Below are 14,643 nucleotides of genomic sequence, written 5' to 3'. Positions count from 1 at the left end.
CACAGCAGATAATGCCCCCACCCTTGATAGCTCAGCAGTGTCCGCCACCAGCCCTGGCACTTGCCTAGCTTTCCCTGCAGCTCAGCGCACACCGGAAAACCTGGGAATTAGTTTATCTGCTACCATGTCAGAGATAGAGCAGTGCCACTCCCAGAGCTCAGGGAACGTTTACAGAGTCAGCTGGCATGCAGTGAGCACATCACACACTGGCACGAAGCACCGGAGGGYGAGGGGCCCACGCTGAGGTTCCCAGGCTGCTTTGTCAGCTGCAGCTAGCTAGATTTTAACCCCCATCCCCTCCTAGTTTGCAATGACTTTTCTTTCCAGTTTCCATCATGAGTGGGACACAAGTTCTAGCAGCATGAACGACCCCATGGTCGACTCAGGAAAAGCCAGCGGCATTTCGGTGTCGAGTTGGCCAACGGCACCCACCCAGTGGACACCTTTTCCCATCCTGCACCAGCTGTCCAGGCAGCGAGCGGTGAGCTGATTATTTAGCTTTGCAGTTTGGCTTATATTTGTGCATGCTGAGCAAGCCAGGCCCCTTCCCTCCCCTGGAAGGGGGGCGCGAGCAGGCTGCTCCCACGCACGCAGCTGCACCCTTCCTCACACCGCCCTGGCACGGCTCAGGCTGGCACCTGGAGGAGGCCCCAGGGGAGGTGCTGGGAATGGCCAGCAGCAGCCCACTGAGCTTTCCGCCCTGAGCGCGGCTGTGCAGCATCAATCTGAGTGAAAGACAAGAATTAATCTCTCCCCAGCACAAAGCCAGACAGCCTCGTTCTTACTGCGAGGGGATGGAACTGGCCCATCTCGAGAGGAGCTGGACAGCTTGAAAACTACAGACTAAAATACAGGCAACAAGTTTCAGCTTTTAAAACCAACCACATTTTATTTCCACATAACAAGCTCAGTGAAGGAATTTCAAACACTTTGACAATACAATCAACGCAGGTATGATGTCAGTTCTACTTAATGCAGAGTCCTGAAGATTATCAGCCAACTTTTTCACCACTGTTTCAGACCAGACTTTAGAAGCCAGCTTTGGCTTGGGACAGTGTATTTCATAGTAAGTAACTACAGATAAGTGTCGAGTAACACACAATGCTGGCATCCAACAGAGTTAATGACTTACATCCGGCAATTTGAAAATAAAGTCTAACAGTTTTTGAAGTCACATCATACTATGTACATATATGGTCTGCCCTATAGCCATTTCAGAACAAGCTAAGCCACTGTGAAAAGTGAAATACAAATTAAGCACTGCTGCATTGTTCATCATGATTAATGTAAATGAGGTATAAATTTAAACACCAGTACATTTTAAGCATTAAAGTTTATTTTCCAAAATGCTCTCCTTATTTGCAAATGTCCTCTTGAGCATCTAGCTGGGCACAAATGGTGGGGTCATTTGAAAAACGGGGCATTTGAAGTATACCGAGGACATGAGGGCAACAGGATCCCAAAAGGTGCTCGAATAGAAAAGGAAAAGCAAGCTGCAGTTTTCTACACTTATAGTCTCATCTCAGAGTGGGCACATTGAGGGAGATTTTTGCTAGAATAAAATGCAGATTTGTTCATTAAAAAAAGAAAACATTTTGCTAAAAAGAAAACCAAACTATGGGAACACAGAGCTATCATATTTGATATTTTCATTGTATAGAAAACAGCCTACAAATAAAGTCACAAAAAATAGACAGTTATATGCTGAGCAGCCAAAAACATCATGATTTATTAATATCTGGAGAAACTTCATAATTCAAACACAACCAAACTGTACATTTTACAATCACATTCTATTTGTAAACAGTTAAAAGCCACTGACTTCTTTTGCATCTTCAGACACAAACAGTTAGAATCAAGGCAATGAAATGATGGCGATTTCTGCACTGTTAAAATTTTTACCCTTGCCTAGTCTTTCATTCATTGACTAAACAAGCATTATATAATACCTTTTGTGGCAAAAAGATGTAACTCGTTACTTTTGCGAGAAAGTATTTGCGAGAACTTTTTAAACATTTAAAACTTTTATACAACAAACAATTCTGTAAGCCCAATAACTTGGTTACAGTATGCATAGTTACTCAGTTCGGCTTTAAGGTACGACAGTTAAACGTTAACACAGTCACAAGAGCAGAAACAGAGCCACTCGATGGGATTACAAAAAAATTGTATAACTACAGATTATTAGCAAACCACCACCACTCACTAATAAAAAGACAGCGTCAGAAAGCAGTATGTCAAACTCCAGCTTGAAGCGTGTTTTTTTTTTTTTTTTTTTTTTTTTTTGCAGAGAAAAGTTTTACAGAGCAGTAAGTATTATCAGTGCTAAAAGTTGAGTTTTTTTCCTATAAGAAACTACAAGGAGTTTTTACTGGGGAACTGGTTTTCCTGAGAGCCATGCTCTTTGATTTAGGATACAGGAATAGAAAACAAAAGGACATGGCCAAACACTGTTCATTATTCCCAGAGATAGAAAGCATCTTTTTCATTCTCAATTTTTTTTGTCTTTTTAAAAATTTTTAAAATGATGGAAGAGTAAACATTTTTCTCAAAAAACAAAAAAAATATTCTGTAAACAAGAAGGTCCCAACATGGGCACCCCCAAAACAAAATTGAAAGCCTATTGAAAGTGCAGGACCCCCCTGGCTTGCAGGCTGGGTTGCAAGTCACAGCTGTGGCCACAGTTTTTCAAACTGTAGAGCTAAATTCTTTAGTTTTATACATGAAAAAACTGGTGCAATACTTTCATTCATAATCCTAAGTCAGTATCATAACTTGATCTTTAAACGCCACAATACCACAATAAGGTAGGCATACATCAAGGCATAGTAGAGAGCGCACACTGTTTGTTAAGAACATCCTTGAGTAAACATTTACACGTGAACTGCTGCCTCCCCGATATTGCCGATTAGACAGAGAGAACATCATTCAGTGCAAAGTTAAAAAGCTCATACTCCAACATTATCAGCAAAATGCAAAAAAAGAAAAAAAAAAGAAAAAATGGAATTCAAAGAATAAACATGATGAATATACACAAATGAGCTCATTCCAAGCAGTTTTATATGGATAGCACTATCTGGAAGTGTAAATATATACTTTTTCACATTATAATATTGGCCTGCATGATTCAAGTATTCAAACTGATATGTTTTGGGCTAAAACAAAGTGGAAAATGTGCAGAAAGTAACTGTTTCCACAGGTGACCCCCTTGTTGTAGGTGAAAAGTCCAAATTAGTGCTGCTTTGTTACATCTTGAGGTCACAGTTTATTAGTTGAAAAAAGTAAAAGGTTACATGGACTCTCCACCTCCACCTAGGTGGTCAACAGAAAGGAAAGCGTTGATGGGGGATGGGCTGCTAATTCCCCTGGTGTCATTGCTGCTCGGGGTGCCCCACAGGCTCGTGGAATAGTTGGGGCTCCCCCAAAGTGAAGTGCCATGAAGGTCTCCACTGCTAGTTCCCGACAGCCCAGCACCATTCCAGTGATTTAGATCATTACGGTTTGAGAACGAATGGGAACCGTCAATGGATCCAAGTCGGTTCTGGCTGGATCCAAGAGACTGCCAGCCAGGAGACGGAGTCAGAGACTGGCCTTGTGCAAAGAAGCGACTAATCTCCTCTTCACTGGCAAACTCAGCAAGAATAGTAGTGTTCCCTAATACACACCTGTGGAAGAATGAGAAGGGCATATTTTAAGAGAAAGACAGAGAGATTGTTTTACTTTCATCTCTGCACTAACACTTTGGCATAAACCCTTTAGATGCTAAGGTGACATTAAGAATCACTGTACCTCTCCTTACAAAAGCATTTCACATCCTACAAAAGATTTACAGTTTAAAATTTAGACAGAAAAAGCACTTACATGTGCAGAGATTTTTGTGCCTTCACTACCTCTTCTTTTGAACTGTAACGGACCAAAGCATTACCATGTGGGAGGTTAAGGTGGAATGTTATTAGTGGACCGTGCTGCATGCACAGAGTACGCAGGGTTGAGCCATCGATCTAAGCATGAAAAAAAAGAAAAGCACAAGGTGTGAGAAGAACTTGTGTAAAGCTCCAACCTAGTAGGGGAGGCTGCTCAGGTTACAGGGCTATCTACTGCCCCTGGGCTGCTAGCCATGTTCCACACTCCATGCACATGCCCCAGCCTTACCTGAGGTGTAAGGTTTTTTAGAACAAGCCAATTTGTTATTCTCCCTGAGCTGCTCTCACCCCAGCTTGAACCTAAACAAGGAAAAATAAAGTAGTCAGCCTCACCACACCGAATACTAGTGTATTAGGAGAAACCTAAGAAGCTGCATGGCATAAGAATATTCACGAACAGAAAAAAAACTTACGTAGTACCAATCTTTCTCATGCTTAAAGCTATCATAAGGCTACACTGGGATGGTGTAAGATTCAGTGTCATTATCTGCTCATTTTATGTTTCCTGAAGGGCTTTGATGATGTAAATAGTGCTAAGTAGTTACACTACTGTCAGATAATAATAACCGAAACAAAATCAAAGATATTTCTGTTTTGACTCTTGCTGCAGTTTCAGAAGAGGTGTGGAATCTGGCTGAAGACTTACTACATTGCCACGATCCAATTCATTACTGTACGAACCACTGAGGGATGCCTAGTAAGTGACTACATTTAGCTGCACAAATGCAAAAGGAATAAGCCAGAGAGAGGGCTCATACTAAGAACAGAATGAACATTAGTATCATCCATGATACTGCTACATACAATACCAACCTCCCTGCACCTTCCCATTCCCCCCCCCCCCTCCTAAAACCAAATTTTTCTAGTGAAAAAAATCTTCAGTAATCAGTTTAGGATATATAAATTAGCTTTTGCTTTTGGCAAGACAAGTTGTACAGATGTGAGCCAACAGCGATAAATTTATTAGCTTAAAAGCTCCTTAGCTTAAAAACAAAACAAAAACCTCAACACAAACATCCTTACCAGGGGTATATCTGGCATCAGAATTTCCCCATCCTCCACCCAAACGAAGGGAGTTATCCCAAGTGGATAAAGGTGGTTTCTGGCCTGTTAGCCCTGGAGGTGGGCGGGACGGAGCAGTGATGCTTTTAGGTGGCAAAGGGACCTTCCACAGCTCATGAGCCAGAGAGGTGTTAGTGACTGATCCAGGAGACCATGTTGATTTGGAATCACTGTTTCTGGCTACTAGAAGAAATATAAAGACAACCATAGTGACCACGGTGATGTCACCTTGCTACAGATAACGTTGCTAAATTAAAGTAAAAATTAAAATAGCTACTGTGAAAATTAGTAAAGTTACCAGTCAGATGAAACCTCAGGACTACTTTTTTATTAACATTTACTATCTCCATGAAGCACATGAAGGACAAGAAATACCAGTAATATAAGCAGACATCACCTGAAGTGCTTTGTGCTGTACTGCTGAGGGAAACATTGTAGTTGGAGGCACGAATGGATGACCAGGCACTAGTTGAAGGCAGCGTGGTGTTCAAAGATGAGGATGACCCTAAAACAACAAACAACAACAACGTCAGTTGCAGCACAGTCCATCAGAAATGCAATAAAACTTGCAGTCTAGACTGCACAGTCAGACTAGGGACCTTCTCCACTATTTTCAGTCTTCACCCTTAATCCAAAGGCACATAGTAGCAAGCACGCTCAACACAAAGGAGCATTCAGCATCCTGCATCTACTGTAATCAAAGCTTGTTACATTACTGCAATAGGGAGATGACTAAGTTTTTCTTACTATTTCCAAACACAGTGCTTCAGGGCACAGAAGAATTACATCAGAAGGCGTAGTAGCAGTGTTCACTCAATGCTGTAATAGCATTCTTTGAATATCTGTTGCATTGTATCAAATCGTGGTGCTTTATCCAAAGATGAGATTTTTGGCCAGAAAACCCACAATATAAAAGCTAATTAGGAATACTGAAAAACAGCAAACATTTCCACATATACCTACTTTCTCTGTGACTGAACAGAAATTTGTATACAATTATTAATAAAGTAGCATCTTAACATACCACTGTTCCTGTCCCTGAGGTGGTCAACTTCCCGCACAGTATTAATTGAAAGATTGTTTATGACACTGCCAGGAGTGACGTAAGGGTCAGTTTCAGGGTCGATGTTTGGATAACCTTTCCATGGCTCACCAGGACGAAACTCTAGGAATAGAGATTCAGAAAAGCAGCTTGTTTTGATCTTTTACAGGGAACAGCTGTCTAAACAATACAGCTTTTAATAATGACCTACAACCCAAAACCTCTTACGCATTTCATTTACTAAATCTAGTCTTCTCTTCACCTTATTAATTCCTTGCCAAGGTAAAATTTCAAGACAGAGATATACTTCTCTATGTAAAATAAAGCTCATAATTTCAATTTTGGTTAGTTAAAAGTACATCCTTAATGGTCTTCTACAGGTTCCTTTCTCTTTCCTCCAACCTGTAATGGCCAAGGAACCCAGAAGAAAAACTGCTGAATAGTAAGAAACATGCAAAGAGTAAGCATTGGTGTTTAGTACCTGGTGGCCAGTTAACACTGCTAGAGCCGTTAGGCGATTTGGCACGGGGCCAGCCATCCCCTATAGATCCAGGGGGACTGGCTGGTGAATTACTGCTGTTCATAAAGTCATATGGAACAAATGGAGACTCTTCCAGCCTAAAACCACTTGAAATAGCACCTAATAAAAAAATAATAATAATAAAAAAAAGAAATTCACAGTTTTCTTAACCAGTCTTAGAATTATGATCTCTATTGTGCAGATATAATCAACAAAGATATATACCAGGTAAGGATTTAGATCCTGAGTGCAGTTACGGCAAGACCAAATGACACAGAAAACCTACACAAAACATCTATAAAAATGCCTCTTATTAAAGAGCAATTTTACACCACTTTCTAGGTTTGACTATATGAATCAGATAATCTCCAAATCATGGTAAGAATATATAAGAACAACTGTACTGGGAACCATCAAAGGGATGTCTAATTCAACATCTCATCTTTGACAGTAAACAATGAAAATATTTAGGAACAGAGAACATAGGAAGCATACAACAACTTATCCAGCTATCTGCAGAATTGCATGCACCACCATTAAGAGTCAGTGCGTGTTGTCTGGTCTTGGTAAAACTTGAGAGGTTCAGAGTGAACAGTGTTCTAGAGACCTAGAACTAGAGATTAGAGAAACATCAAACACGGCTATCTTCCATTCAACCCATAATGAAAAAAATTGCCCACCATTAAAAAAAAAGCATGAAGGAATTATTGTTCCTCTTCATACTCGAGTAATCAGAAAGCAATGTATGTCATCATAAGAAGAAACCTTTGAATGTTTCAACTGACAGCAAGTTGCTACATCAAATCTGTGCATCACAACTTCTTTATTATGTCCCACTTGATATCAAACTATGCTCTAATAATTTACAAAGGAGAAAAAAAATAATCTCTTAGTGGTCTTAGTACTTGTACAAACTTCATAAGTAAAACTAAAGACAGTCCACGTAAAGCATTTGTCAAATGCATAGCAATATACTGTCATCTTATGACATCAAGATCTGTAAGAAGTCATACAGGAGTATATAATCTAAAATGAAAGATCCTCAAGTAACTCAAGAGAAAATCACAATAATCTTACATGAAATCTTATTAAAAAGTGTATTTATTAAATTTAACTGAAAAAGTAATTCAAAAGGTTAAGAGCATTCTGAGACACCCAGCTGAATAATGGGTGGTAAATACATTCCAAGATAGCTCTCAAAAATGGGAGTAGTCTTGGAGGAGGCAACTACAAATCTGATAGGCCTTTTGCCACAGTAAAGCTCTGTCAATTCGATTCATACTCCTACCCCTCCCCCCAATAAAAAAAATAAAACAAACCAAAACCAAACCAAAACACAACACATCACCACTGGAGCAAGGGATAAGAGCACTGTACACAACCTATTTGATTCTGTGCAAACCTGCAAGGAGAGGTTTTAAAGTTAACAAATGGCAGAAACAAGAATCTACAGTTCTGAAGGAACAGAAGACTAACTAGAGACTCACTAAATCCAGAGTTCAAATAATCACACTCCTAACACTATTCAGGAAACATTATCCATAGTTAAAGCAACAACAACACATCTAACAGCTGAAATTTAGAATAAATTTCAGATGAAATTTAGGTTAAGCAAGTGTAGTATCAGGATATCCCCACTAGATGTTTCAGACACTAAGCCATTTCATAGTATCAAAACAGCTGTCAAGTCTAAAAATATCCAAACAATCTGAAGACTGAAGGGTAATAGGAAACTGGAGATGTTTTATAACTATCTTTAGACACAGAATCTTTGCGCAATAGATTCAAATTTTAACTAGATGAGATTTCAAGCAACTGAAAGAGTTGAAATGTCTTAAGAAACCTGATTATCAGAATGAAAAATGGATCAAAAATCTACCTAGTCAGAGTACAGCAGTGGCAGTATTCTATCCCTTATAAACTCTCCACATTTTTAGAATGCAATCATACTGCTTCATAACCAAGACCTCTAACTAAATGATGTCAGATATGAAGAGGATGTGTGAACAGAGTTAAATCCTCATAGAACACAACTAAGGCCAACTCGGGCGTGTGTGTGTGTGTGTGTGCACGCATGCGCGCGCAAAAGAGATATGGGGGTGGGGACAAAGCCTAGAAAAGCTCAAGCTTCTGTTTTAAGATATGAAGCATTCTAATCTCGATTAAGTGATGTTGACACTTACAAAAGAAAGTCTGTTCTAAAAAATAAATTTTCAATAGAATTTCTATTAAATTCTGTCAAAAAAACCCACTTCAGTTTAAGTAAAGACATTCAAGAAAACCATGGGCTGCTGCGGAAGACTAGTAAGAACGTYTGGCAGAGGCAATGCAGTAAGAATTCTGACAGCTACAAGCAACACTCAAAAACGTGACAACTATAGGACTAAATATAGCAAACAGGCATTTTATACGCACAGAGGATTTGAAAATCTGACATATGTCACATATTATCCACTGACACTTAACATACCATGTTTGCTGGAGTTTTGATCTAACGACGTGTTCACAGAAATGCTGTCTACTGTAGTCCATTTCCTCAGTCGAGATTGTGGCTCTTTAATACTGTTCATATCCATGTTTACATTCAAGTTTGAGTTCATTCCTAAAAACATATATAGTTTATGAAAGACCAACTAAATGCTTTTCTTCTGCTAACTACCACCACTGTCCTAATCAACTTTCAAGAGCACATTACTATGGTTATTTCATGCTTCTAAGGCTGTTTTTGAAGAAACATTGTAGCACCGAATACAGTAAAATTGCTACAAACAGAAGCTAAGCTAAGCAATGCAAAGCACTCCGAACTTCTCAGCTGATATCTTCATGCAAAAATATTCCAGCAGAAGCCGCCATTGAGGAAATCGGAAAAACTAAGATATCACCAAAAAAAAGAGTGTCATTTCTAATGTCAGTCTAGCATTAGTACAATAATCGATCTCATCTGTATGACACAGGAGTATTGTACCTTGACGAGCTATGTTCAGTTATAAAGGACACTTCTCACAGAAGGGTGTGCCTGTGTACATGCCTATTCAGCAAAGACTATATACTGACATCTGCAGTTAGAACCTCATTTTCGTTCTTTCTTGAACTACTCAACAGGACACCTTGCCAGATTCTGAACCATGCTCAGTGTAGATATGTAAGCATCCCTCATGGGCCTACACAGGTAATACTAGTCCTGCCCCCACCTGTATTTGTCCTGTTCACACTGAATTGGATTTTAATATTTAGCAAACAAACAAAACCTGTCTTTATCTGTTCTAAGTTGCAGTCTGCATTTCTAAAGGTTAATCTGCCAGAGAATCAATATAACACCAATCCCAATCAGTCCAAATATCCCTTTGAGAACCTACTATCTTGGGCTCAAACAATGTGCCCGTATTTCTGACTTTGGCATGTCTGCACTCATTCTAGGTCTGTAAGAATTCTCAATTCACAACCATACTTGGTTAATTCTCAACCCTTCCAAAGTATTTACTTAATCTCTGAAAATAAATCACTACCAACTTTTGATTTAGTGTAAGAAACTGTAGGCAAATTTCTCAATTTAAATTTTTTWAAAAAATTTTAACTATAAACAACTCTCTCCAGTACTGGAAACTGATCATTAATTTTGCTCCTAAGTCAACATTTACTGCCATAAAGTTATTTTTTTGAAGAGGCATAATTAGAGTATTTGGCAGAAAAATGTATTTTTAAYACTGGAGATACTTAATTCCATAGAAGGGTCAAGATACAACTGCAGCACCAATCAGCTAAAGAGAGGAAACCTCCTCCCTCTTCCCCAAAACTTCTGCTTTTCACCAGCAAGTCTAATCAATTTTGGCAAACAAATTCAGCTAATAAGAATGTAAACAGGGCTTTCCTGCTTTCAGTGCTAAGTCTTCTAATGCTAGTATCAGGACACAGAGAAAATTACATACCCTCAAGATTTTCCAGAAGCCAACTTCCAAGTTCAGCTCTACMTCACATGACTATGCTATTATGCTTTGTGCACCTGGAGAATCCTGCCAACACTTCTCTTGACCCAATTCTTCACTGAGTGTGAAGAAATTCCAGCAACCTACTATTCCTTCTCCTAAGCCTTTCCTTTGTAAACTAAGCACTGTTATACTTTCTTATATAAGTTACACAGTGCTACTCCAAAGGGATCCCAAAGCAATCTTGAAAGGTGGGAATGATAAAAGTGAGAAAGTAGCAGGCTTAACAATATTACCCAACAATTCAAAGCAAGGAGAGAGAACTTATCTCTAGTAGAAAAAGTGAATCTAACATTAGCAGGATGCAATTACTCAGTATGAAGCTTGGTAAGAAAGTTGAATACTTCTTTTATCGAACTAGCACTCTGCCTCTATTAACTATCTAAGCTTCWTTTTTTTAAAAAAATCCCTGGCTCTTTGAATGAAAGCAGTAGTTAGATCTTGATGCCAATCATCATCAGCAACTATTAAGCAGCAGCCTGGACTTGAGACTTGCCACAAGCAAAATTCCAGTGTGCCACATGCAGCGTAACAGTATGGCCTGCACCAACCCACTGATTCCATAACACTCCATCTATAAGCACAAGGATTTCAGCAGCAGTCTTTAAACGAACAATTTTTTCCAAAAAGGGTAATGAGAACGCAAAAAAAATCAGCCCAACAGAAGTGGCAGGATTAGAACAACATGTAAGAAGAGCAAACTGGAGAGGAGGAAAAAAAACAGGGATAAAAAGGAGGGATAAATGGGATACAGTTGTAGTAGGTGTAAGATAGCATTAAAAAGGGACCTAAAGTAAGGAGAAAATATACAAGCCTGGAATTTCTGAAGTAGAAATTGGACAGAAGCCTGGAAATGTAGGGAGAAAAAAAAAGAGGACATGTTTGTATTTATAAATATTCCAATGTTTTGCCTGAAATGAGACAATCATACTTTAAAATTAAAAAGCTAAGAACTGTCTTTTATAGACTTAACCATTAGAAGGGAAATTAACTTTTTGTTCTCCCTATGCAATTCTAGATTCAGTGAAAACATTTTTGAAATCCAAAGAAGTAAGACCATTTCAATAGATTCTTCATATGGATTCTGCTTCTAAAATTCCTTAAGCCCCAGGAGCCACGACTGCAAAACAACTTCAAGTCAGCAGCTTTGGACCCACAGGATAAGAAATTCAAGCTAACAGAAATTCTACAAGAACTTAAAACAATTTGTACTTAAATACAACTACCCACCTCTGGAAACGAGTGTTTAACACTCTCTAGTGAACAAAGATAACTGGATGAGTACCAAAAAGAATTACTACTGCCCTTACAATTGTAAAAGCTAGCAGGATTACTATCACTGTTTTCAGAGGAGGAAAAATCCAGGCAAAGTTAAGAAGGCTGTGTGTCCTATTCAATTTAAGTGTCCATTGACTGTATTAAATTAACATGGAGAAACGCACCTATAGGGAAGCTGCTGAACGCGTTTATTGGTGATGGCCCTTTTTGTAGCTCAGGAGTAGCATGGGGTATGACATTCTCAAGGAAAGATTTCATGGTAGGTTGATGGAGTGACTGCTGTTGAGAGGGTGGAGTTTGCTGCTTCATTAACAGGTTTGGATCAAGCTGACGGGACTGTTGCATCATCTGTTGCTGCATACTAAGAGATCGACCCTTCAGGGAAAAAAAAAAAAAAAAACAGCAGTTACAGAATAGGCAAAAGTTATTCCACATTTAGAGAAAGACAGTGAAATACATCATTGTGTTTTGTGCTTTTTAGCACAGCAAAACCCATTATTAAGCCAAGTGCACTCCTATAGTTCAAAGCTTGTCAAAATACTTTTTATCTTATACACATTTATACAGTTTTTAAACAAGAAATCCTGTTCAGGATGAACAACAGTTTATTATTAACTTTTCAAACTATCTTAAAGGTATTTATTTACCTGCTGCTCCTGCTGTTGACGACCACCAGAAGGCATGCTTCTTTGATTCTGCGCTTTTTGCTGCTGAGCCAACAACCGCTACGAGACAGTGGGGTTTTGTTTTTTTTTTTTTAAAAGAACAGTTTATAATTGAGGTAATGTTCTACTTAAGAGTTCAAACAGAACACAGAGCAACTAGCTTTGTTAGCTTACCTGTAACTGGGAGATCTGAGAAAGCTGGTTTAACTGGGACAGTTGATTCAACATGGCTACCTGTTGTGGGCCAAAAAGTGGGCTCAGGCCACCGTTGTTTGGTGCATACTTCAGTAATGATACTGGAACCTGCAAAATGGACCAGTATGAAGAGTGATTATGTAAACTTTCATAGAAGAATACTGACAATAACATGAGCAGTTAATTATACTAGGGATAGAATGTCAAGAATATCGTATCCTGTGGTTAACAGCTGCCAAGTAAGTTTTCAAGTATTTACAGAATAAATCTCATCAATACCAATAAATGAAAAACAATTTACTAAAGAGCATTTTGGTTAGTTTCTCCACAGAATGTGCAATATAACTCAATTACCTGAGGGGACAGTAATGGAGGAGGCACTTGAGCACGTGGATTAGGCTGAGATGAATTAAGAGGTTGTGCTGGAGGCTGCTGCATGCTCCTGGGCTGTGCTGCTATATTACCAACACCAAACATACTGGGATTGCCATTCTGGGGAAGGAAAGGGAAGTTAGTGACAATACCCCTCTTCTGCTACTTCTCCCACCCCTATACATTTCTATTAGATGTTAAACACATATCAAAACAGTAGCTCAGATATTGTATCAAAAGGTATTAAATGCTGTCAAGTAACATGCCACAGATATGCATACAGCCTTACCTGTCTAACAGAATTCAAGTTTTGCATACCTAGCCCTGCTAGGGAGCCAAGGGCTTGGTTAGGTAGTGCACTATTTGAAGGGGGAAGCTTCATGTTTTGATTGGACAGAAACTGCATGTTTTGGGACTCGTCTGCTACAATGCCATCCTGATTGGACAGACAAACCGATGCGCAAYAACCAGCCAGCAAGCAAGCAGAAAGGAGAAACCATTGCCAGGAACAGAAGGGAAGAGTCACATGACAGTCCAGCATCAGCAGGAAATAGGCAGAAAACAAAAGAGATCAGGTTAGTGTTACTTGCACTGCAAATGCGCTATAGAAAGTGCTTAGTATTATTTATCAGTAAGTTAAAAAGAACAAAATATGTTTTACTAATTATCAAGAAAGCCCCAACTTCTCTCTCTACTAAATGCAGAAAGCTAAGGAGATCATAGATATTTACTTAGAATGTAAAACTGAGAATGCTGTCTGAGTCAGAGATTTTTGGAAGTATTCATCAGCTAGGTAGCTACTAACCTTATCAAAATAAGGACCGCGATCCATGGAAGACTCTTTGGAAATCTGAGGACGAGAACCAGGGCCTTTTCCAACCACACGATTGTAATCTCCAACATTCAGGCCATGTTTATCTATCTCCATTCGTTTATCTTGCAAAATCCCTGAAGAAAAAAAAAAACAAACCAAAAACAAAATCCCCACACTTTATTAAGCAATTTTTAAAATTTATCTTTCATCATTTGATCTTCTAGATGGCCCAGAATAATTAAATATGCATGGTACTAAAGGACTCTGTTTAATACTTTACTTAATGTAGTGGCAGAATTACTTTCCAAGMGGATGTTTTAAATTCCGATTTAAAATAGTTTAAATATGAAGTTTTTGAATAACATTAATATTTAAATCTGAAGTGCAAAGAACAATTTAATTACACAAAGTAGAGCATAAGTGAAAATACCTATCTTAAAAATGTATTTTAAAAGTGTAACTATAAAATTAGATGCTACAATTCATTCTTTATTAAAAATTCTACTGTTATAAAATGTATATTTCAATTAATATAATTATATTGTTTTTTATTTGCTAGAAGAATCATTCATAACAGTAAACAGTTTCAAATAAAAATAACTATTCACATATGATTTTACCCTCAAGTTACATACTTCCCAAATAATTTAGAATTAACATACWTGGGAACTGAAAATGTGTTTCTGAGAATGAACCACAAGAGTGCCATTATGAACATCTCGTTTATATTTAATAATGTTAACAAGATAACAACATACTTATATTTAAAAAAATGTTCTTTCATGCCAA

At 38.4% G+C, this 14,643-nt stretch overlaps 1 protein-coding gene across 7 annotated transcripts in view; it reads right to left on the bottom strand.

Moving 5' to 3' along the window:
* Nucleotides 1-862: 862 nt before the first annotated feature.
* Nucleotides 863-14,643, bottom strand: part of TNRC6A (trinucleotide repeat containing adaptor 6A) — a 50,805-nt gene continuing 37,024 nt past the window's right edge. For 2 of the 7 annotated variants that reach the window (XM_085312937.1, XM_085312941.1), the window contains 14 exons: nucleotides 13,846-13,988; nucleotides 13,023-13,160; nucleotides 12,648-12,776; nucleotides 12,456-12,533; nucleotides 11,973-12,183; nucleotides 11,345-11,377; nucleotides 9,018-9,149; nucleotides 6,509-6,667; nucleotides 6,010-6,150; nucleotides 5,383-5,490; nucleotides 4,947-5,168; nucleotides 4,153-4,223; nucleotides 3,862-4,001; nucleotides 863-3,665 (listed from right to left, as the gene is read on the bottom strand). In XM_085312937.1, coding sequence (XP_085169063.1) covers nucleotides 3,290-3,665; nucleotides 3,862-4,001; nucleotides 4,153-4,223; nucleotides 4,947-5,168; nucleotides 5,383-5,490; nucleotides 6,010-6,150; nucleotides 6,509-6,667; nucleotides 9,018-9,149; nucleotides 11,345-11,377; nucleotides 11,973-12,183; nucleotides 12,456-12,533; nucleotides 12,648-12,776; nucleotides 13,023-13,160; nucleotides 13,846-13,988 — 2,081 coding nt within the window. In that variant the 3' untranslated portion in view covers nucleotides 863-3,289. The remainder of the gene's footprint in view (nucleotides 3,666-3,861; nucleotides 4,002-4,152; nucleotides 4,224-4,946; nucleotides 5,169-5,382; nucleotides 5,491-6,009; nucleotides 6,151-6,508; nucleotides 6,668-9,017; nucleotides 9,150-11,344; nucleotides 11,378-11,972; nucleotides 12,184-12,455; nucleotides 12,534-12,647; nucleotides 12,777-13,022; nucleotides 13,161-13,845; nucleotides 13,989-14,643) is intronic. The other 5 variants (XM_085312940.1, XM_085312943.1, XM_085312938.1 and 2 more) reach the window with 4 other exon arrangements.

The sequence above is a fragment of the Rhea americana genome, unplaced genomic scaffold (assembly GCF_003343005.1).
Source record: "Rhea americana isolate MKP2758 unplaced genomic scaffold, rheAme1 scaffold_370, whole genome shotgun sequence".
In the NCBI taxonomy this organism is placed as follows: Eukaryota; Metazoa; Chordata; class Aves; order Rheiformes; family Rheidae; genus Rhea; species Rhea americana.
Note: the sequence above shows the minus strand (reverse complement) of the source record. Positions and strands in the feature narration are given on the sequence as shown.